Source organism: Ovis canadensis, chromosome X (genome assembly GCF_042477335.2).
Source record: "Ovis canadensis isolate MfBH-ARS-UI-01 breed Bighorn chromosome X, ARS-UI_OviCan_v2, whole genome shotgun sequence".
Taxonomy (NCBI): domain Eukaryota; kingdom Metazoa; phylum Chordata; class Mammalia; order Artiodactyla; family Bovidae; genus Ovis; species Ovis canadensis.
Window position 1 is genome coordinate 82,336,077 of NC_091727.1, and position 21,386 is coordinate 82,357,462.

At 45.0% G+C, this 21,386-nt stretch overlaps 1 protein-coding gene across 4 annotated transcripts in view; it reads right to left on the reverse strand.

Moving 5' to 3' along the window:
- The window catches only part of GAB3 (GRB2 associated binding protein 3), a 94,583-nt gene that overhangs the window by 62,375 nt on the left and 10,822 nt on the right, over positions 1-21,386 (reverse strand). For all 4 annotated transcript variants that reach the window (XM_070291923.1, XM_070291922.1, XM_070291921.1 and 1 more), the window contains exon 2: positions 2,552-2,855. In XM_070291923.1, the coding sequence (XP_070148024.1) occupies positions 2,552-2,855 (304 nt within the window). The remainder of the gene's footprint in view (positions 1-2,551; positions 2,856-21,386) is intronic.

Here is a 21,386-nt window from a genome sequence, read left to right on the forward strand (position 1 = left end):
ACTTTGCCAGCCAAGACAAAGACTCTGCCCCCATTGGCATTTACAGCCCACCAGAGGAGAGACAAGTAACACATAAAGAGCAGTGTGAATGATTGACCACTAGCGATGTCTAAGGAAAAGGAATGAAAGAAATAAAGTGTGATGGCTGGTAAAGCCCACATTCAGAAACTCCCAATGAAAAGCCTGCTTTGATTTCCCTTTTGAACCAACTTGGCAGGAATTTAGGATTCTTGAGTCAGAGTGGCCCAGAACTGCCTGGATTCAAGTGCAGACTCTAGTATCTAGCTGCCATGACCTTGGCCAAGTTACCTTCTTGGTCCAAGTTTTCTTCTCTATGAAGTGGTTATGCTCAGAATACCTCTGCCACACAGTTGGTCTGGGGAGGAGAAGAGCTAATACACAAAAGCATTTAATGGAGTTACTGGCCAGGGTACACATGATGTGCTGCCTACCTGTGGTTACCAGAGACAGAACCAAACACTCTATGTGAGAAGCCACAATACAGCCCCTTCAGGCTTGGTTGTCAGACGAAGAGGAATCAACCCCTACAGTTCAGTTCAGTTCAGTTCAGTCGCTCAGTCATGTCTGACTCTTTGCAACCCCATGAATCGCAGCACGCCAAGCCTCCCTGTCCATCACTATCTCCCAGAGTTCACTCAAACTCATGTCCATCGAGTCGGTGATGCTATCCAGCCATCTCATCCTCTGTCATCCCCTTCTCCTCCTGTCCCCAATCCCTCCCAGCATCAGAGTCTTTTCCAATGCGTCAACTCTTCACATGAGGTGGCCAAAGTACTGGAGTTTCAGCTTTAGCATCATTTCTTCCAAAGAACACCCAGGGCTGATCTCCTTTAGAATGGACTGGTTGGATCTCCTTGCAGTCCAAAGGACTCTCAAGAGTCTTCTCCAACACCACAGTTCAAAAGCATCAATTCTTCGGCGCTCAGCCTTCTTCACAGTTCAACTTTCACATCCATACATAACTACTGGAAAAACCATTGCCTTGACTAGATGGACCTTTGCTGGCAAAGTAATGTCTCTGCTTTTGAATATGCTATTTAGGTTGGTCATAACTTTCCTTCCAAGGAGTAAGGATCTTTTAATTTCATGGCTGCAATCATCATCTGCAGTGATTTTGGAGCCCCCCCAAAATAAAGTCTGATGCTGTCTCCACTGTTTCCCCATCTATTCCTCCTCCAAACGAAGGTAGGGGGAGGCTACAGGGAACAAAAGAGGTGATGGGGGATTTGCCCACCCTTCAACTTCAGGCCAGAGCTTTCTGTTTTGTGGCTGGTGCCTTACTCATTTCTGCTCCCCTTGGCATATTGGGAAACATGTTACGTATCTACGTTTTAGCATCACTGCCAAATGAGGAAACAGAAGTCACATACGACATGAAACACAAATATGCATCTAATTACACTGAAGGTAGGGACTAGGCGTGAAGAACGAGCAGCAAGGCTCTGCTGGGTTGCACAGTGTCTTGACAAATTCAGTGCAACTTTGCAAAGAAACTGTTGTAGCAAGGGCAACAGACTGCCATTATTTCATTTCCTCTTACTCGAGTGCTCTCAAAGTTCAACAGTGTAACTGAGTAGCTTCACCTAGCAAGCTTGCCTGCGTCGTGAAAAGAAAAGGACTTCGTTGGCAGGAAGCACACACAGCCTCACGTCTGTCTAGAGAGGGATGCAACTCTGACTCTTCCCCGCCACCTAGTGTTAGAATGTGGTTATTTCCATGGAAGACGATAAAGCACCCAGTTAAGGAGGGAAAGGGTGAAGCAACTGTAGGCCGCGGGATTTAAGGGTAAGGTTGGCCTGCTAGGCTAAGAGGCTAAAAGAAACCAACATTCGAAGTCCATAGTTTGAGGATCAAGGCATGGTGCCAGGGACTCAACAGCAACATCCACGAAGGGGAGGGCTCAACAGCAACATCCACGAAGGGGAGTTAATTGTAACCTAAAGTGCATTATAGCCAGTATATCACATAGAAACGGCAGTGTGTATGTGTGTGTGTGTCTGTGTGTGTCTGTGTGTGTGTATGTGTGTCCGTGTGTGTGTGTAAAAGAGAGAGCAAGAGTGGCAGACAAAGAGCCACATGGGTCATTTGCTCCCAGTGCCCCAAAATGGTTCAGAGCAAACTTAGAACTCATTTCCGTTGCAGAGACCTTGAGCCACTTGGACATAAGCGGAAACCTTCCCTGCATATGACAGGCAGCCTACTTCTGCCTTCTAAAATTTAGCACAGAAAACCTGGAGTTCCTAGAATTTTTTTAAAGACAGCAATATTTTATATTTCTAGAAAAACCAGCAGCAGCAGTGTGGGGAAAATCAGAGCTGTACAGAACGTCCCCACCCACATTGTGCTTTCAATGCCTGCATGTTCTGATGATGGCAAAGCCACTGGGTGGCTTTGAAGGGACCAAAGTGGCTCGTCACGCTCTGCGGGCAGTGCCCGGGTTTGGCCACCCAGTTCCCCCACCCCCCTGGCACACTTGGGGCCAACACCTTTGCCTCAGCCCCCCAACCCCCCACCCCGAGTTGGCTCTTACTTGTGCTGTCCTCCAGGTGGCTGAGGTTGCAGACCTGACTGATGCTGTGCACCCACACCTGCATCTCTTCCTCCGTCTTGGCCACCAGATAGAATGTGCGAGACGTGGTCTTGACAATAAACACGAAGTGGTTCTGGAATTCCTTGCGAACAAAGCCTGGGCCCGTATGCTTCCAGACGGCGCACTCGCTGAGGTCGATGGCACGGATGGGCTTGCTGGCACGCTGGCTGCGGTAGTACTCCAGCACGTCGCGGTCGCCACTCAGCCGGCCCCGCCGCAGCACGAACCAGCGCCGGCGCCAGGCCTGCGGGAGAGGCAAGCGGACGTCGGCCTCCATGACAGGAAGCCCCAGAGCCCACTCAGCCTCTTCCACTTTTCCCGTCGGCCATCGTGACGCGGGGTAGCCATGGGAGTCACGCCCCCAGTTCGAGTAGAAATATGCACTCATCACAAAGGCATGCAACACAAATTTACGGGCACCCATGCTTAAAAAAAAAAATTAGAGACTTCCTTGGTGGTCCAGTGGATAAGACTCTGAGTTCCCAATGTAGGGGACCCAAGTTTGATCCTTACTCTGGGAACTAGATCCCACAAGCCACAACCAAGTGTTCTCACCCCACAACTAAGACTCAGCACAGCCAAATAAGAAAAAAGAAAACTTTAATAGTGAAGGGCAGGAAGGAAGCTTTCTTACCCCTATATACCTCAATCCAGTGCGACCTAACCTAGTCATTGAACTTATAGAGGATTGCTCAACAAGAAAGGGAAAATCATACTCATTGGTGAGGAGAGCAGGTTATCATTATCTTAAGCTAATGATTGTCTAAATTGTAGCAATGGATGTGAACTCGAGGGAGGGTGGAAGGATCAGAAAATGTGAAGTAAAAGAAAATCAGTACTGTGAAGTAGAGAGATGGGTATTGCCAGCAATTCTTTACAGATGTTTTATCATAAAGCGGGAGACACTTCTTCAACCACTTCCTAGGTCAGTATTCCTCCATCAAGGAACTGAGATGCCCTCGGGGACATCTGAAGATAGCCCTGTGATGCCAGTCAAGAAGGCTGGGGGCATGGAGGGTGCACACTGTCTGGCCTAAAGCGATCCTCTGTGCCCTCTTGAGAAACACCATAATAGGAAGGAACTTCGCTTAGTGCTATAGGAATCTGGGAAACAGCCAAATCTTGAGGTCAGATGATTAGGCAAAGTTGAGTCCAGGCTCAAAAAAGAAAAGAAACCAGAGCTAAAATATGACAGCCTGCTCTGCAGGCTGCTGCAGTGTCATCTGGGCCTGACACATTGAGAAGGCTACCAGCTTTGGCTTTGACTAGGGTGGCAGGGCAGGGGGGAGAGAAGCCCCGTGTGGGGTGTTCTCAGCTCCCTCCCTGCCCAGGGGCTGCAAGATCTGAGGCAACAGAGGCGCTGAAGGGTGGATATGACCTGCAATCAGGGCTCAGAATGGAAAGCCCCTTTGACGCTGGGCAAGAGGCAGAATCAGAAGGGCGGGGGGCAGAGGCGAGAGGTTACCCCATGTGAGGTTGGGACAGGGAAAAGGAAACAGAACCTGGCAGGTGAGGCCTGGCTAGGGTCTGCCTTTAGGGATGGTGTAAAGAGCTCAGGAGGAAAAGGGGATGACAGAGGATGAGATGACTGGATGGCATCACCAACTCGATGGATGTGAGTTTGAGTGAACTTTGGGAGTTGGTGATGGACAGGGAGGCCTTGCATGCTGTGATTCATGGGGTTGCAAAGAGTCGGACACAACTGAGTGACTGAACTGAACTTAACTGAACTGAAAGGGCTCAGGAGACATCTGGCCCCTTGGAAGAAGGACGAAGCAGTGTAATTAAGTGCTTGTTTTTAAGATGACAGAAATAACAGCATTTGTGTAGGCTTATGGGAGTGATGGAAGAAGAAGCATTAATGATTAGAGAACTTTCTGTCACAAAAACCTGGGACTGGATAGCGTGGAGCCCCTGACCATGAGAGGAAGCTCCAGCGTCACTGTCAGGATGAGAGAATGCCCTGGGGCACCAGGGGTACCCCAAACTTTCCAAAGGCCACTTTGGTAGGGAAATGTGAAGGGGAACTTTGTTGTACTTCCCAAAAAATGTTTCTAAAAGAGGAAGTCAAAGTGGAGGCTGAAACAAGTTTCAAGTTAATTGCTCTTTGTTTTGTAGAAACCCATTTCTTAGCCTTGAATAACAGTGTTGGTGGGCTGGGGCTGGAGAACACTATTAGGGCTCACCAAGTAGCTGGGGTGCTGAGAGAGGGGGAAGAGATGAAACAGGAAGATTTCAATCCCACGAAGGAGCACTCTGCTAGGAGAAGGATACAAACATTCGTTCAGCAATTATCTGTTGACATCCTAACAGGCTGGCCAGTGGGCAGACACGGGGGGAATGGAGGTGAACCAGCCATTGAACAGGCCCTGCCACTCAGTCTCATGGGCAACAGAGGAAATGGGCACATGGATAAACAGACAATTGCTGTCAGCAAGATCAGTGCTATGATAAGGGAGAGCTAAGATGCTATGGGCATACCCAAGAGACCTCCTTCAGGAAGATGTGGTGGCCAAGCTGAAAGTAAAGAAGGGCCAAGGATGCAGCTGCATCCAGCACAGTCTGTGTGCGAAACTTACCAGCACACATTCCCTCGAGTTGTTAAATCTCTGCCCAAGACCTGTGATAATACAAAAGCTGAAATGAAGCTTTCTTGGAGCATTTTACTAAGTAGGTGGGACCAGGCTTCTAGAAGTGAAAGACGCATGACAAAGACCTTTAAAAAGCAGTCAGCCAGCACTGAAGTGAAGCTCTTCACAGGGACACTGTTCTGCAAGGAACTTATCGAAAGAACTCAGGGGTCAAGGTGAAGACACTCCCACTGGACAAAGATGGAGCAATTCAAGCTTTAATAAATTGTAATAATCACAGTGGCTTGAAATCCATCACATATATTTAAACCTGAAAGTTCATCGTGATATTAAAAAAGAAAAAGAATGTGTCATCCTCAGAGCAGGTGAGGGAACCACTTCATGATCTTTTTCACAAATGTATGCTGACTAATAAAGGAAAACCAACGATACAATTAGAATCTCACCATTTTGCTTGCCGCAGTGCATTCACAAGCACTGGTGTTCACCCTCAACAGTTGCTAACTTACAAAGAGGAATAAGCAAATGTGAAAGTTCCACCCACGAAGCTAGACTGTGGGAAATTCTGTGGTCAAAGGCCCAGGTTCTTCATCAGATAAATGACAAGAAAAAGAAGGGCCGAGAGGATCTATGGAGTAAATGAATCTTAAAAGATAAATCAAAAATTTTCTGTGGGCTTATTTTTTATTGAAGTGTAGTTTATTTCTGGTTTTCTGTTAATTTCAGGTGTATGCCACACAGATTCAGTTACATATCTATATATATATAGATATATATATTCTTTTTCAGATTTGTTTACATTATAGGTTATTATTAATATAAGATATTGAATATAGTTCCCTATGCTATACAGTAGATCTTTGTTTCTTTTATGTATAGTAGTCCGGATCTGCTAATCTCAAACTCCTAATTTATCCCTCTCCTGCCCTATCCCCTTTGGTAACCATAAGTTTGTTTTTTATGTCTCTGAGCCTGTTTGTTTAGTAAATAAGTTCATTTGTATCATTTGTTTAGATTCCACATATAAGTGAGGTCTTATTATATTTGTCTGTCTTTTTCTGACTTCCTTCACTTACCATGATAATCACTAGGTCCATTCATGTTGCCGGAAATTGCATTTTGGCACTCTTTTTTATGCCTGAGTAGTATTCCTTTGCATTATTGTGTCTAGGGGATGCCCTTTTGAGTAATAAAAAAAATTAAAAGAATCCAAAGAGATGTGTCTACATGTCAGGATAGTAGTCACATATGGGGAACAGGAGAAGGTTGTGGTTCAGATGGGGTACATGATGAGGCTCCAGCAGTGGGTGGCAAAGTTATTTTTCAAGCAGTTGGTGGTTACAAGGGGAGGGTGCGGTCATCTAAGAAAAATTCTTAAAGCTATATATTTGCCCTATGTGGTTTGCTATATTTGTGTTTTCTTTGACAATAAAAAGGATTTTAAAACAATTCCTCTGGACAGGGCATGTTCATGGATGTGTTCACTGTGTGCCAGGCATGGGAGCAGCTGCTAGCTCTTCCCGTGGGGAGAGGTTCACATTCACAAGGGCAGGATTGCAAACTCCACAGCAAAACTTTGTCACCTTGAAAGTAACTTGTAAAATGACATGGGATTGTTGGCCCCCGGGGCACCAGGCATCACATCCCCCCACTGTACCCCACTGGGCCCTGAGGGCTCCTCTAGCTCTGGCCACGAAGGATCTATTGCCCATCAGCCTTTCCTGCCACAGCCACTAAGGTGACTCATTACCACCCTACCAGCATTATCTCCACAACAAAAGCCTGCAACATCCTGTAACATTGTGGAAAAGTGTTTGTGCTCATTTCTCAGATGTGAAGGAGGTGAAACTAAACTCCTCTAGAAAGCTGTGATGGAGATCACAGACCTGTTGATTTGCCTGGAATTGGTTGGGGAATAACCAGATCTAATCCCTCTGATAATGAAAGCTATGTACTGTCTTCAACCATCTTCAATACAACTTGCTGATTCTGTTTACAAACACCTCCTGGTTGGTTTCCTGATAGAAAGGGACCCCCAGGTTAAACAAAGGTGCAAGTGATTGCAAGGCTGAGGCAGGCATTGTGCAGTGGCAGCCTTGGTTATCCACGGAAGAAGGACTGAGACTTGAATCTGAATTTCCCTGTTATGGACTGAAGTGTCCCCTGCCTCAGAATTCTAGTGTTGAAGTCCTAGTGCTCAGCACCTCAGAAGGTAACCTTATTTGGAGACAGGGTCTTTACAGAGGTAATCCAGTTAAAATAAGGTCTTTGGTGTATCCCTAATGTAATATGACAGGCACATTTATAACAGGGGACACTTGAAGACACAGACATGCATGGAGGAAAGATGATGTGAAGACTCAGGGCACTGACAGCCTCTCCAATCCGAGGAGAAAGGCCAGAAACACACCCTCCCTCATGGCCATCAGGAGGAACCAACTCTCCCCATGCCTGGATCGTGGACTTCTGGCCTCCATGACTGGGAGATGACACATTTCTGTGGCTTAAAACTACCCAGTTTGTGGTACTCTTACAGCAGCCCCTGGAACCTAAGACATTCCCCTACTTTTATTCTACATCTGAACCACGTGGGAGAACTTCCACTTCCAGCCACACTGGTGTACTTAGCCCTGAACTTGCCCCCACCCACAAAACCAACTAGAAAACTAGCCTAAATATATGAATCCAATGACTTCTGACATTGAGCAACAGTCAGCTGTGGTGTGTAGGAGAAGAGAACAATGTGACTAAGTCTCAGACTCTAGCTTTCTAGCTTACAGCCTGTAAGCCTGTTTCTAACTGATGGTATAGGGAAGGGGCTTCCAACAGACTACAGCAATCTGGCCAAGTTGAGAAAGACAGTTCAGCATTCTGGAGGGTTGAGGTAGCTGGGAATCAGTAGGGAAAGGCACCAAAGACAAGGGTATTGGGTAAAGAGCTCCTGAAATCCACATGGGAATTCCTTTATGGGACTGTGGCTGAATACTAACACCCCATGTTAAGTTCAGTCATTCAGTTGTGTCCGACTCTTTGTGACCCCATGGACTGCAGCACAGCAGGCCTCCCTGTCCTTCACTATCTCCTAGAGCTTGCTCAGTTTCCCCATCTATTTGTCATGAAATGATGGGCCCTGATGCCATGATCTTTGTTTTTTTAGTGTTGAGTTTTAAGCCAGCTTTTTCACTCTCCTCTTTCACTTCCATCAAGAGGCTCTTTAGTTCCTCTTCGCTTTCTGCCATAAGGGTGGTGTCATCTGTGTTTCTGAGGTTATTGATATTTCTCCTGACAATTTTGATTCCAGCTTGTGCTTCATCCAGCCCTGGCATTTCGCATGATGTACTCTGCATATAAGTTAAATAAACAGGGTGACAGTATCAGCCTCCTTTCCCAATTTGGAACCAGTCCATTGTTCCATGTCTGGTTCTAACTGTTGCTTCTTAACCTGCATATAGATTTTCTCAGGAGGCTGGTAAGGTAGTCTGGTATTCCCATCTCCTGAGGAATTTTCCACAGTTTGTTGTGATCCACACAGTCAAAGGCTTTGGCGTAGTCAATAAAGCAGGAGTAGATGTTTTTCTGGAATTCTCTTACTTTTTCAATGATCCCATGGCTGTTGGCAATTTGATCTCTGGTTCCTCTGCCTTTTCTAAATCCAGCTTGAATATCTGGAAGTTCTCAGTTCATGACCTGTTGAAACCTGGCTTGGAGAACTTTGAGCATTACTTTGCTAGCAAGTGAGATGAGTGCAACATGTACATTCTTTGGCATTGCCTTTCTTTGCGATTGGAATGAAAACTGAGCTTTTCCAATCCTGTGGCCACTGCTGAGTTTTCTAAATTTGCTGGCATACTGAGTGCAGCACTTTCACAGCATCATCTTTTAGGATTTGAAACAACTCAGCTGGAATTCCATCACCTCCACTAGCTTTGTTCATAGTGATGCTTCCTATGGCCCAGATGACTTCTCACTCCAGGATGTCTTGCTCTAGGTGAGTGTGAGTGATCACACCATCATGATTATCTGGGTTGTGAAGCTTTTTTTGTACAGTTCTGTGTATTTTTGCCACCTCTTCTTAATATCTTCTGCTTCTGTTCGGTCCATACTGTTCCTGTCCTTTATTGTGCCAATCTTTGCATGAAATGTTCCCTTGGTATCTCTGATTTTCTTGAAGAGATCTCTAGATTTTCCAGTTCTATTGTTTTCCTCTATTTCTTTGCATTGATCACTGAGGAAGGCTTTTTTTTTTTTAATCTCTCCATGCTATGTTTTGGAACTCTGCATTCAGATGGGTATATCTTTCCTTTTCTCCTTTGCCTTTAGCTTCTCTTCTTTTCTTAGCTATTTGTAAGGCCTCCTCAGACAACCATTTTGCCTTTTTGCATTTCTTTTTCTTGAGATGGTCTTGATCACTGCCTCCTGTATAATATCATGAACCTCCATCCATAGTTCTTCAAATACTCTATCAAATCTAATCTCTTGAATCTCATTGTCACTTCCACTGAAGGGATTTCATTTAGGTCGGATTTCATTTAGGTCATACCTGAATGGACTAGTGATTTTCCCTACTTTCTTCAACTTAAGCCTGAATTTTGTTATAAGGTGTTGATGATCTGAGTCACAGCTTCCAGTCTTGTTTTTACTGACTCTATAGAGCTTCATCTTTGGCTGCAAAGAATATAATCAGTCTGATTTCGGTATTGACCATCTGGTCATGTTCATGTGTAGAGTCTTCTCTTGTATTGTTGAAAGAGAGTGTTTGCTATGACTAGTGGATTCTCTTGGCAAACTCTGTTAGCTTTTGCTCTGCTTCATTTTGTACTCCAAGGCCAAACTTGCCTGTTACTCCAGATATCGCTTGAATTCCTATCTTTGCATTCAAATCCCTGATAATGAAAAGGACATCTTTTTTGGTGTTAGTTCTAGAAGGTCTTGTATGTCTTCATAGAACCATTCAATTTCAGCTTTTTCAGCATTAGTGGTTGGGGCATAGACTAGGATTACTGGGATATTGAAAGATTTGCCTTGGAAATGAAGAGAGATCATTCTGTCATTTTTGAGATTGTATCCAAGTACTACGTTTCAGACTCTTTTGTTGACTATGAGGGCTACTCCATTTCTTCTAAGGGATTCCTGCCTACAGCAGTAGATATAATGGTCATCTGAGTTAAATTCACCCATCCCAGTCCATTTTAGTTCACCAGTTCTTAAAATGTCGGTTCACTGTTGCCATCTCCTGTTTGACCACTTCCAATTTACCTTGATTCATGGACCTAACATTCCAGGTTGCTGTGCAATATTGTTCTTTACAGCATCAGACTTTACTTCCATCACCAGTGACATCCATAACTGGGCATTGTTTTCACTTTGGCCCCATCTATTCATTCTTTCTGGAGTTATTTCTCCACTCTTCTCCAGTTGCATATTGGGCACCTACCAACCTGGGGATTTCATCTTTCAGTGTCCTATCTTTTTGCCTTTTCATACTCTTCATGGGGTTCTCAAGGCAGGAATACTGAAGTGGTTTGCCTTTCCCTTCTCCAGTGGACCACATTTTGTCAGAACTCTCCACCATGACCCATCTCTCTTGTATTGCCCTACATGTTATGGCTCATAGTTTCATTGAGTTAGACAAGGCTGTTGGACTGCAAGGAGATCCAACCAGTCCATTCTGAAGGAGATCAGCCCTGGGATTTCTTTGGAAGGAATGATGCTAAAGCTGAAACTCCAGTACTTTGGCCACCTCATGCGAAGAGTTGACTCATTGGAAAAGACTCTGATGCTGGGAGGGATTGGGGACAGGAGGAGAAGGGGATGATAGAGGATGAGACGGCTGGATGCCATCACGGACTTGATGGACGTGAGTCTGAGTGAACTCTGGGAGATGGTGATGGACAGGGAGGCTTGGTGTGCTGCGATTCATGGGGTCACAAAGACTTGGACATGACTGAGCGACTGAACTGAACTGAACTGTGGTCCCTGTGATCAGTATGGTTAGTTTTCTGTGATTATGATTTTCATTCTATTTGCCCTCTGATGGATAAGGATAAGAGGCTTATGGAAGCTTCCTGATGGGAGAGACTAACTGTGGGGGAAACTGGGTCTTATTCTCATGGGTGGAGCCATGCTCAGTAAATCTTTAATCCAATTTTCTGTTGATAGGCAGGGCTGTGTTCCCTCCCTGTTGTTTGGCCTGAGGTCAAACTATGATGGGGTAATGAAGGTAATTTTGACTTCCTTAAAAAGGACTTGTGCGTGCATTGTTGTATTCAATGCTGCTGACCCTGCAGCAGGCCACTGTCGACCCATGCCTCCACCAGAGACTCCTGGAAACTCACAGGCTAGTCTGGTTCAGTGTTTTGTGGGGACACTGCTCCTTTCTCCTGGCTCCCGGTGAACACAAGGTTTTATTTGTGCCCTCCAAGCGTCTCCCAGTCCTGTGGAAGTTATGTGATCAAAGCCCACTGGCTTCCAAAGTCAAATTCCCTGCAGGTTCTCAGTCCCTTTGCTGGATACCCAGGTTGGGAAATCTGTTGTAGATCCTAGAACTTTCTTAACAGTGCCAGAATTTCATTGGTATAATTATTCAATCCATGAGGTGAATCCAAAAACAGTTACTGGACACCCAGAAACTGATCAACTACCAGAGCTCACACAGGGCTGGGACAGGTTCAGACCAGCTAGGATGGAGAAACCTGAAACATTCAGGAGAGACTTAGAGTCAGGCCTCAGTATAGGTTCATCTCAACCTGCCCTGAGAAAGTTTAAGAAGAAGACTTAGAGTGACGAAACCAATGTTTATGTTACTGAATTGACTGCCAAACAAAACTCAAAACTTTTTAAAGGAAGACAAGAAAACCCAGACACTCAACAATATAATATTTATGATGTAAAGCCTCCTCCAAATTACTAGAGCTGCAAAAAAAGCTGGAAACTGTGTCTCATATTAGGTGAAAATCAGTCAATAGAGAACTAAAAATGACAGGGATGATGGAATAAGCAGACAATATTTTTAAAACAGCTCTTACAGTGTTTGACATTTAAAGGAAAACATGTACATATGAGAAGAGAGATAGAAGATACAGACAAGAACAAAATGGAACTTGTAAAGGTACAAATACAATATCTGAAATGAAAAATACACTGGATGTACAGAACAATATCTTAGACCTAAGAGAAGTGCTCAGTGAACTGGAAGCACATTTTTAGCACTTTCCTGGGAAGAAGTGAATAGACTCCCAAGTTCAGTTCAGTTCAGTTCAGTCGCTCAGTCATGTCCAACTCTTTGTGACCCCATGAATCGCAGCACACCAGGCCTCCCTGTCCATCACCAACTCCCAGAGTTCACTCAGACTCACGTCCATCAAGTTAGTGATGCCATCCAGCCATCTCATCCTCTGCCATCCCCTTCTCCTCCTGCCCCCAACCCCTCCCAGCATCAGAGTCTTTTCCAATGAGTCAACTCTTCGCATCAGGTGGCCAAAGTACTGGAGTTACAGCTTTAGCATCATTCCTTCCAAAGAACACCCAGGGCTGATCTCCTTTAGAATGGACTGGTTGGATCTCCTTGCAGTCCAAGGGACTCTCAAGAGTCTTCTCCAACACCACAGTTCAAAAGCATCAGTTCTTTGGCGCTCAGCTTTCTTCACAGTCCAACTTTCACATCCATACGTGACCACAAGAAAAACCATAGCCTTAACTAGACGGACCTTTGTTGACAAAGTAATGTCTCTGCTTTTGAATATACTATCTAGGTTGGTCATAACTTTTCTTCCAAGGAGTAAGTGTCTTTTAATTTCATGGCTGCAATCACCATCTGCAGTGATTTTGGAGCCCCCCAAAATTAAGTCTGATACTGTTTCCACTGTTTCCCCATCTATTTGCCATGAAGTGATGGGACCAGATGCCATGATCTTTGTTTTCTGAATGTTGAGCTTTAAGCCAACTTTTTCACTCTCCTCTTTCACTTTCATCAAGAGGCTTTTTTGTTCCTCTTCACTTTCTGCCATAAGGGTGGTGTCATCTGCATATCTGAGGTTATTGATATTTCTCCTGGCAATCTTGATTCCAGCTTGTGCTTCTTCCAGCCCAGTGTTTCTCAAGATGTACTCTGCATATAAGTTAAATAAGCAGGGTGACAATATACAGCCTTGATGTACTCCTTTTCCTATTTGGAACCAGTCTGTTGTTCCATGTCTAGGATATGCTAAAAACACACATTCCCGGATCTCACATCCGGGGTGGTTAGGAGTCCAAGGCCATCTCATGAAACTCCTCAAAGTCACCTGCTTCTAGCTCAGAGAACGTGTATTACCAACCGAACAGAATAAATCAATCTCTGAACCACAGTCTCAAGATGCACTGTTTCAACACTGAATGTCTATCCTTTTATCAGTTGTGAACCCTTTAGAGAACATGATGAAATTCGTGCACCTTCTCTCATCAGAAACATGCATGTGTGCATACTTGCAAATGCACACAGACACAGAGACACACATTCACGCACTGTTCTGGATGGCCTTCCTTCATTTAATTGCCATGCTTTCCCTCACTGGCCTCACCTAGTAGTATTTCTCAGAGTGACCCTTGCTTCACTCTTCACATCCAAACTGTGTGCATGGCCTGCTGACTGTACTTTCACCTCTCCATGTTACCCTGCTACAGCTGCCCTGGTCCTAGGCCCCCCAGAAATTCATTCTCGACACAGAACTCAACGGTCTTTAAAAAAACATCAATCCACTCATGTGGCTCCCTCAATTTGCCCCTTCCAAAGGCCCTGTAAACCTTATAATAGTATCCACCCCCTTGAACCTGGCCCAGAGCCTCCCCCTGGACCTAGCCCTACCCTCCTCTTCCTCTTTAGCTCCACCACTCTCAGGTTCTTTCACACTGTTCTTTCTGCTGTTTCTGAACAGGTCAAATCTCATTCCCACCTTGGGGCCTTTGCCCTCCCTGGTCCTTCTTCTCAATATAGTCTTTCACCAGATTATCTGCATGCCTGTCATTCAGATCTCAGTTTCCCATTGCTGAAACCATAACTTAATTGTCATCATCTCAGAGCAACCTTCTCTGATCATTCAAGGCCAAATGGCTGCACATCACTTTACACCTTAGTTCCAAACACACTACTTTCAATACCTACGATTTCTCTTTCCTATCTGTTTGAGGATGGGTGTCTGGCTCCCATGTCAATCCCCAGTCCCCTACAGAGGCCTTGTTGTCTTGATTACTGCATTAACCTCTGCTACGTGTCACAGAAGAATTGCTCATACTTGCTGAGTTAATGAATTTCATACATGATTTCAGGGTGCCCTGGACCTAGGTTTAAAACACTAGTCTTGAGAAACATGACTAGCTTTGTGGTTTCATAACAAACCTCATCGCCAGGATTCATTCATCACATATTTATGTGCAAGGAACTGGAGTTGTGATGGGGAATCATACAGACAAGGTCTCAGCAGTCAGGCAAGGTGCAGTCAGAGCCTTTTAACTCAAATACAGCAAATGCTCCACATTTGGAGCATTTGCAAATGCAACACACAGATATGGCAGTGTGTTGTTCAAGAGTAAATTGGGGTGTCAGCTATACATGCCTAACATGAGCTTTTCTCAGCTAATAAAAGAAGCTCTGGAGGCTGAGATTACCATAGACAAAAGTTCAAAGTCTGAGCACTTTATTCCTGCACTCGATTCTATTTGCACAATGAAATAAACCTGGCTGAGTTAGAGCAAGCTTCACTTCTGAAACTCCAGAATTCACTCCAATAAAATTGAAGTGGCCTGTCTGGATTGTATCCATTGTTGAAAGACACTGAAATGAACGGAGAAACATCCTGCGAGTCTCTGAGGCTGTAAAGAGACACCTTTGATTTAAACTGCTTTTCTGGCCAAAGTGATTACTGTCCCTTTGTTTCAGCGGAATTGGCCCCCTGCCCCCTCTGCAGCGGTGAAATCCCAAAGCTATGAAATCATTTCCTCTGCATGTGCACAGGACCGGTCAGCAAGCTGCCTGCATCGCCTGGCTTTCCAACCCAGGCTGAAGGAATGAAACCTCCATCGACCTGCACTTTGAGCTGTGGGTTTGTATCCTCCACTATCCCTGCCATCTGAGCCAGAGCAATTTTCAACTCCAGCTGCTCAAGGAACTGCTTGGGCTCCCCGCCCCCCCTTGGACCCGTGGATGGGCTCCATGCTGCCTGCCCTGACCCGAAGTGTCCAGAGCTCCGGGATCTGGGACTCAGACTCCAAAATCTGAATCTGTTTTGATTACTTATACGTGTTGGGCTTCTGAGCTGCTCTCACACGGGCCTTATCTGTCATGCTGCAGGAGGTACCTCGATTAGAGGGGGACACACAGAAAGATGCTGCCAAGGATCTGTGGGTGGCAAGGCCCTGTTCTAGTGGGCAGAGTTCAACATTTCTCACCACTACACGTAAAGAGAGGTACACAGTTGGAAGGGGAACTCATTTGAGGTGCATGAGAAGTTATGTGCAAAAGAAAGGAACTCTAGGAACCAAGACCTGGCCAATGACCATCAGCTGGTCTCCAACTCACCCTGGGACTCTGGCTTATGCCCATTCTAGCCCATGTGCTCTGTGATGGCAGGACCCTCCTCTGTCTCAGTCCCTGAAGTACTTCCAGCATCTTTAATAGTCTTAGTCTACAACACACAATCAGTGCATCATGCTGGACCAGGTGATGACTCAGGAGATGGCTGGCTGGAAAAGCTTAACAGGAGGAATCCTTGTGTTGGAAGAGATCTTTCTGTTTCTTGCAGTTGTGGTCACTGGAATCTATGTGTTATGATGAAACCACAGTGAAACACACAGACATGTATATACACACAGATGCACCCAGGTCTGTGAAGTGAAACCTACAGCAGCTCCTGTTTCTTTACAGTCTCCTGGGGATGGAGGTTTCTAAATCAGTTGACAAAAAGATGTTCAACGCAAAAGAAGTCAAGAATGTACAGAAAAGGAAACCTACAAGAAGTGGGGCACATCGAAAGCACAAAATAAGATGCTTGATTTCAATCATTGCATCCAGGGGAACCATACTCAATGGGCTGGTGAAAACACATTTATGCAATGGGCTGGGTACAGGGGAGGCAGAGAAGAGCAGGTGCTCAAAGTCCCCTGAGTGGAACAAGGGCCAACAAGCTTTCAGTGATGGCATTTCCTTCTAAGTTTGTCAGCTTGTATGTATAATCCTGTGAAGTGGTCAAGGCAGCTAATTTTCCAGAAAAAAGAAGCTGGTCCTCAGAGAGATGGAGGGTCTTGTTCATAGCCCTCCCTTTCAAGGACACGGCTCTATGTAATCAAAGAGACTGAATTCCAGTTAGTTGAAATTAAAGAGAGAAAATAGAGCCACAGTTGCAGGAGGGTACATGCCTACTTGCATTGGTTGGTGACCCAGGAATGCATCTATTCCAACATGAAGATTCCTCCTACTAACCCTTCACCAGCTGCTCCTGGTCCCCTGGCACTTCAGTGGGAGGGATTTGGGTGGAACCAGGGTGATGGAGCACATTACCCTCAAGGTCACATGTTAGACTGCTTTCCGCAGACTGTCCTGTCATGTGGAACCGTCAAAGCCATTTCCCTTGATCTAGCTCTGGAGTGGACTCTTCTCTGGAGTCCAGAAGAGGAAACAGGACTAAGACATGCTCTTGACTGCCTTTTCATTTCTTTCTTCTCCATTTTCATTTCCTTCATTTCTATCTTTCCTCATCCCCATTTTTCTGACTGGAACAAGTTTCTCTTTGCATTGTGTGACTATTTACAGAGACTTAGTAAATGTTAGTGAGTGTTTTCCAAACCTAACAACTGTATCCCTGACTGCTCTGTGTAAGGCCCTGGGAATCTTGGAAATGCTCCCAGACCCCTAGATGAAAGAAAGCTTTTGGTAACAGCTTGGAGGCTTTCAGTAGCTTCCCAAGCCCGGCTCCTTTAAGCCCAGCTCCCAGTTTCTTCCCAGTGGTTTCACCTTGAAAACATTCAGGAAGTTTGGGGTGCGGTTATGTGTTGCAGAAGGTGAACATCATCGAAGAAACAAAGTCCTGGTTAATGTTCTATTTTCTGCCGTGCTTTACTCAAGGGGGCCCCAGTCTCCGCCTTCTACTTCCTCGCCAAGGGGGCCCACAAAAGCCAGGGAACCCGAGGGCGGGGGGTCGGGAATTTCCAGGAGCAGGTTAAGGCTCCTCTCAGCCCTGGCTCAGTACCACCAGCCCAGGGATTACTGTGACCCTTCAGCCTGATGGGCCTGTAACCTTCTGCCTGCCACTACACAGAGCCGGGACTTGTTGCAGGCGTGGAATAACTTCCTGTGATTGTCCTGGAGACGGTCTGGCCCACGAGATCCGCTTCCAGGGCTTGTCAACAGAGGCAGAGGAGTCCTGGATCTCTGCCGTGTGGATGGAGACACCCCTGCATTTAAGGAGGAAGACAGGGCAGGGCTCTTGCTAGGCTGTGAGCTCCTGAAATACATGGGATTGTGGAAAGCATTTGGAAATTTTGGTGTCTTGTGTTATTAGCTGTAAGACAGTTGAGGTCTAATGTGCAGGAAAATCTCTCTAAAATGTCCCCCCCGGCTCCTGGTGCCGAGAGTGAGCTCAGTCCATCTTGTTGAGTCAGTTGATGAATCTCTAGCTCATTCCACCTGTAATCAAAATAAATTCTGCCTGAATTAACTATTTAAATAAGGACATATTTAAATGTAACTGTTTAAATAAGGACATATTTAAATTTAACTGTTTAAATGAGGACATATTTAAATTTAACTGTTTAAATGAGGACATATTTAAATTTAAATAATTGAATAAGGACACACTTAAATTTAAATATTTAAATAAAATATATTTAAATTTAAATATGTAAATTAGGCCATGTTTAAATTTGAGTATGTGAATAAGGGTTTGTTTAAATGTCCATATTTAAATAAGCAACTGTTTGGATTTGAATATTGAAATAAGGAAATAACAGGACTGAAAAAATAGAGGTGGACATTGACCTAACACCAGCTTCAGAATGCTTTCTAAAAACAGGACATGACAGCCTGAGGCTACAGAGAAAAACCACGCCGCACATTCATTCCTCAAAAGTTAAGATGTTGATGCTGTGAACAGGCACGCCACCCACGACTCAGTTGCCAAAGCACAGGGGGGCAACAGAAAGAGGGTGGTAGGCAGGAGACGGGTCCTAGCTGGTAGGCTGCTAACAGCCCCAGAGGGATAGTTACAGGGCAACTCATCCACTCAAAACACTGTTTTGGCTGCAGGAAGTTGCCAAATCCACCTCCCAGCCTCTGGTCAGCACAAAACTGTGACTCAAGTTGCTCCACACAGGAACCCAGAGGATGCCACTGTTGACTGAAGGTCTTGTCTAGGCCTGGAAGGAGCTAGGCTCGCAGAGGGCACCTGCCTGCAGACTTGTCCCAGGTACCTAGAGAGGAAAGGAATAACCTGGCTTTCAACTGGGTTAAAGACTTGCTGGGTTAAAGACTTGCTGGCAAAAAAATAAATAAATAAATAAATAAAGACTTGCTGGCATATACATCGATAACAAGAAGAACCCTTCACTGTTCACAGTTCAAGGCCAATCCTCTGAGCCTCCTCCTTGCTGGAACCCAGCGTATTTCTGGATCCTGGGCACACATGTGCCAATCAAGATGTGGTCACATTTTGGGGGTGAAGTGATAAGCAGCGGTCTCAAGCGAGCACCTCAAGCTACTGCCCGCTGCCTCTGGCTTCAGTTCTGTTCCCCACAGCGTCCCTCTCAGCTCCTGACATCTGAGAGTCCAGGTGGAGCTCATGCCACTGTGAAAGATTTTTCACATGCATCCTTCAGAAATCTTTCTCCTTTTTTGTGAAAACTGTACCTTTCCAGGGGTAGATAAGAGGTCTAACTGATCTAAGGTCTATTCCATGAGTTGGTTAGATTTTCCTGCTCTATTTTAGACTCAAACAAAAAAAAACCACTTTTTCTTTCATATTGGGTTTTAGCTGATTAACAATGTTGTAATAGATACGGGTGAACAGTTCAAGGACTCAGCCATCCATATACATGTATCCATTCTCCCCCAAACTCCCCTCCCATCCAGGCTGCCATAGAACATTGAGCAGATTTCCCTGTGCTGTCCAGCAGGTCTTTGTTGGTTCTCCATTTTAAAAATAGCTGTGTGTACATGGATTTTTGGACTCTGATGAGTTTCACAGAGGGGAATTATATAAACATGTGTTCAGAAATGTCACTTTCTTCCTCAGAAATTTCTTTGAACGCTCTGGCAGTCACACCAGTCCAAGGCAAAAGAGCACCTTGTTGTTTAAAAGTGTATTTGGCTGGTGTCTCACGAGGCTTTATTTCTTATGTGTCATAACCCTTTGTAGACCTTTTTTATTTGCCCATTTTCCCACTGCCATGCTGATCTTTCCCTAATGACTGACAAAGATTATTCACAGAAGTCATGGGTATAAACTCATCTGCCTTATACATTTGTATTGTTTTTGAAGCATCAGTGCCTAAAATCATGCTTGGCATACAGGAGATGCTCAGTAAATATTTGTTGAAGGGCTGAAGAAATGAATGAAGAGAAATGTTTTATTCTCAAATTGCAAAAAATCTGTCTTTTCCTTCATCATTTTTCTAACATATTTAGACAGGTTTTCCCCACCTCCAGATCAGATTGAGATCTGACAACATTCTTTTGTAGAAACTGTATTTCATTGTCTTCCACTTAAATGCAACACATCTGGAATTTGTTTGCCATGTATCTATGAAGTGAGATTGATCTATATTTTTATGAATTTGTTATCAAGGTTATGAAGAAGTTTGCATCTTTTCTGTGCCTGAATAGTTTAAATAGTATGAGAGTGAGCTGTTCTTTAAAGCTCAAAAGCTCTCCAATATTAAAACATTTGAAGTCAAGCATCTGTCTCAGAAGTAATTATCTGTTTCTTTCATATTTACTTTATACTATTGACCAGAACAACATTTTAGGGTGTAACACTGTGAAGAGTGGTGCTCCTTTCCGGCAAGGCCATGTGAGAGTTCTCCTCTGCTGTGAAAATTTGGGTGGAGTTAAATTACAGTTTAAACTTCAGTTTAATTTCTAAGTTACACCACGCACAGGGCCTAAGACCCCAAACCACGGATTTCTTGTCAGCCCTGAAAGCCACAACGTAACAGACTTGCTTCTTGTGAAATAGGAACTAGCGGTGATGAACTGAAACAGCCACCGAAAAGGAGGCCTGAGATGGGACAACCAAGCAGCCCACAAGAAAACCTAGCTGGGGTGTAGCTCTAAGGTAGGCATGGTTCTGACGTGGAAAGAAGGCAGAGGAAACTGAGTTACCAGTGCTGTGGGATGCATCGTGAAACTCTTGACTGGAGGGAGACAGACAAGAACAGAGGGAGCTCCATGCCAGAAGGAACCAGACTTTGATCCCTGACAGGAAACAGCGGATTATAAAAAAAGTATTTTTTGCCATTTTCTTTCCACCTTTTATGTTGAACTAGTACAAGAATATCATTGCCAGATGTCAAGCAAGCCAGCATCATCTGCTTCGGCTCTGTCCCTACAGTCAACAGTCAACTGGCTGTCAGACTGACCGTTACAATGCACATCCAGTCACATGGTTTCTATGCTCAGAACCCACATAAGGTCTTCCTTCCTCACTGAGAGGAAAAGTCCCAGGCCTCTTCTTAGACCCTCTAAGACCTGACACCAGCCCCCTCACCCTCTCCCATCACCTCTCTAACCCCAACTGCTCTTTGCTCACTCCCTGGGTTCCAGCCCAGCTCATTGCTCCTGGAACATTCCAGGTGTGTTCCTGTCAGAGGGTCTCTGTGTTGAGTCCTTCATCTCCTGTGTAAGCAGTGGGGCATTTGAATTCCCCGACCCTTGCGGATGCCTAAAGTCAAAGCCAAAAGGTGTCTAGTGGCCAAGAGCAATCCCTCAAACAGGACCTGCAGGCGTTAAGTCACGAAAAGACAACCAGATATGATGCCCTTCCATGTGGAAGTAGATGAATACTGCCTCCGAAGGCCAGGAACTCTGTTGAGATTTGGGACGGATTCATGATATGAGGCTCTCAGAAAATAAAGATGTATGTGAGTATTGACCTGTTACAATCGAGAGCTAGGTGGTCCATAATCAGGGATGTGAATCAGAAACCAGCTTCGAATGAAAA